Source organism: Ambystoma mexicanum, chromosome 9 (assembly GCF_040938575.1).
Source record: "Ambystoma mexicanum isolate Mex_15411 chromosome 9, UKY_AmexF1_1, whole genome shotgun sequence".
Lineage (NCBI taxonomy): Eukaryota > Metazoa > Chordata > Amphibia > Caudata > Ambystomatidae > Ambystoma > Ambystoma mexicanum.
In genome coordinates this window covers 135,932,656-135,934,182 of record NC_090931.1, presented here as the reverse complement: position 1 = coordinate 135,934,182, position 1,527 = coordinate 135,932,656, and the positions used below count along the sequence as shown (strand labels likewise).

The following is a 1,527-nucleotide window of genomic DNA, read 5'->3' as shown; positions in this document are numbered from 1 at the left end:
AGAGTTCAAAAGGCAGCTGGCGTCCGAAACATGGGTCTGCATGGACTGGCCTCCCCTGCTGGCTAGGGACGAGACCCACGCCATGGGCAGGCAACTCTGGAAAGTAGGCCGGTATCTTCTGCTGAAAGGTAAGCACTATCCATCCAGGCTCATTTTAGGAAAAGCTACATTTTCCGTAGCCATTCCAAACGGTCAATAGCATTCTCTAAGTATTGAACAGGGTGGATAGCTCACAGGTTAAGCACTCGTCTCTGACCTGGAAGCAGGCCAACACTTCCCAAATCCCCACTCAGCCCATCGTCCTTCGATGTCAATAAACAGAGCACGATTATAGGCTAAATACGAGAGCTATGCATCCAGCGCTTGGTAGTGGGAGGATTCCGGCAGGAAGTGCTATGTAAAAATCCTACATCCGTGTTGATGTATTGATTATTTTTCAGAGGCAGCCTCGAGACTTGAAAGCAAGGCGGTGTTATCAAATGGAACCCCTGGCATGTACATGTAATCCCACCTTCAGGATTCAGGCCACCTGTGTGATCCAAGCCATATACCTTTCCATCAAAGCCACCTGTGTGATCCAAGCCAGTTCCCTTTACATCCAAGCCAACTCTGTGATCCAAGCCAATCCCCTTTCCATCAAAGCCACCTGTGTGATCCAAGCCAGTTACCTTTACATCCAAGCCACCTGTGTGATCCAAGCCATATCCCTTCACATCCAAGCCAACTGTGTGAACCAAGCCAGTTATGCTTCCATCCAAGCCACCTGTGTGATCCAAGCCAGTTCCCTTTCCATCAAAGCCACCTGTGTGATCCAAGCCACATCCCTTCACATCAAAGCCAACTGTGTGAACCAAGCCAGTTCCCCTTCCATCCAAGGCACCTGTGTGATCCAAGCCAGTTCCCTTTACATCCAAGCCACCTGCGTGATCCAAGCCACATCCCTTCACATCAAAGCTACCTGTGTGATCCAAGCCAGTCCCCTTTACATCCAAGCTACCTGTGTGATCCAAGCCAGTTCCCTTTACATCCAAGCTACCTGTGTGATCCAAGCCAGTCCCCTTTAAATCCAAGCTACCTGTGTGATCCATCCAAGTCACCTGTGTGATCCAAGCCAGTTCCCTTTACATCCAAGCTACCTGTGTGATCCAAGCCAGTTCCCTTTACATCCAAGCTACCTGTGTGATCCAAGCCAGTCCCCTTTAAATCCAAGCTACCTGTGTGATCCATCCAAGCCACCTGTGTGATCCAAGCCAGATCCATTTACATCGAAGCAATTTCCCTTTTCTACAAAAATTTGGTGGCCTCCAGAAACAGACTCAATAGCAATCAGATGCACTTTCTCTTTTATATAAACCAGTGCCCCTTTGTCTTCGCCGTCCGTGTTTCATCCATAAGGAATTGTAATGTCTGCGATAAAAGGGTGAATCCGGGCAACATGTTAAAAAAAAGTGATATTGACCAAATATGGACATTGAAACGCCGCTGCTGTGGTTCATGTAACTGCTTTTCAAGGTTCTTTTTCAGAGG

At 48.1% G+C, this 1,527-nt stretch overlaps 1 protein-coding gene across 1 annotated transcript; it reads right to left on the bottom strand.

Annotated features, from left to right (window-relative positions):
• Positions 1-335: 335 nt before the first annotated feature.
• LOC138487281 (uncharacterized) lies at positions 336-1,088 on the bottom strand. The gene has a single exon (XM_069613898.1). The coding sequence runs from the start codon at positions 1,086-1,088 to the stop codon at positions 336-338; it is 753 nt and encodes a 250-aa protein (XP_069469999.1).
• Between the last annotated feature and the right edge of the window lie 439 nt (positions 1,089-1,527).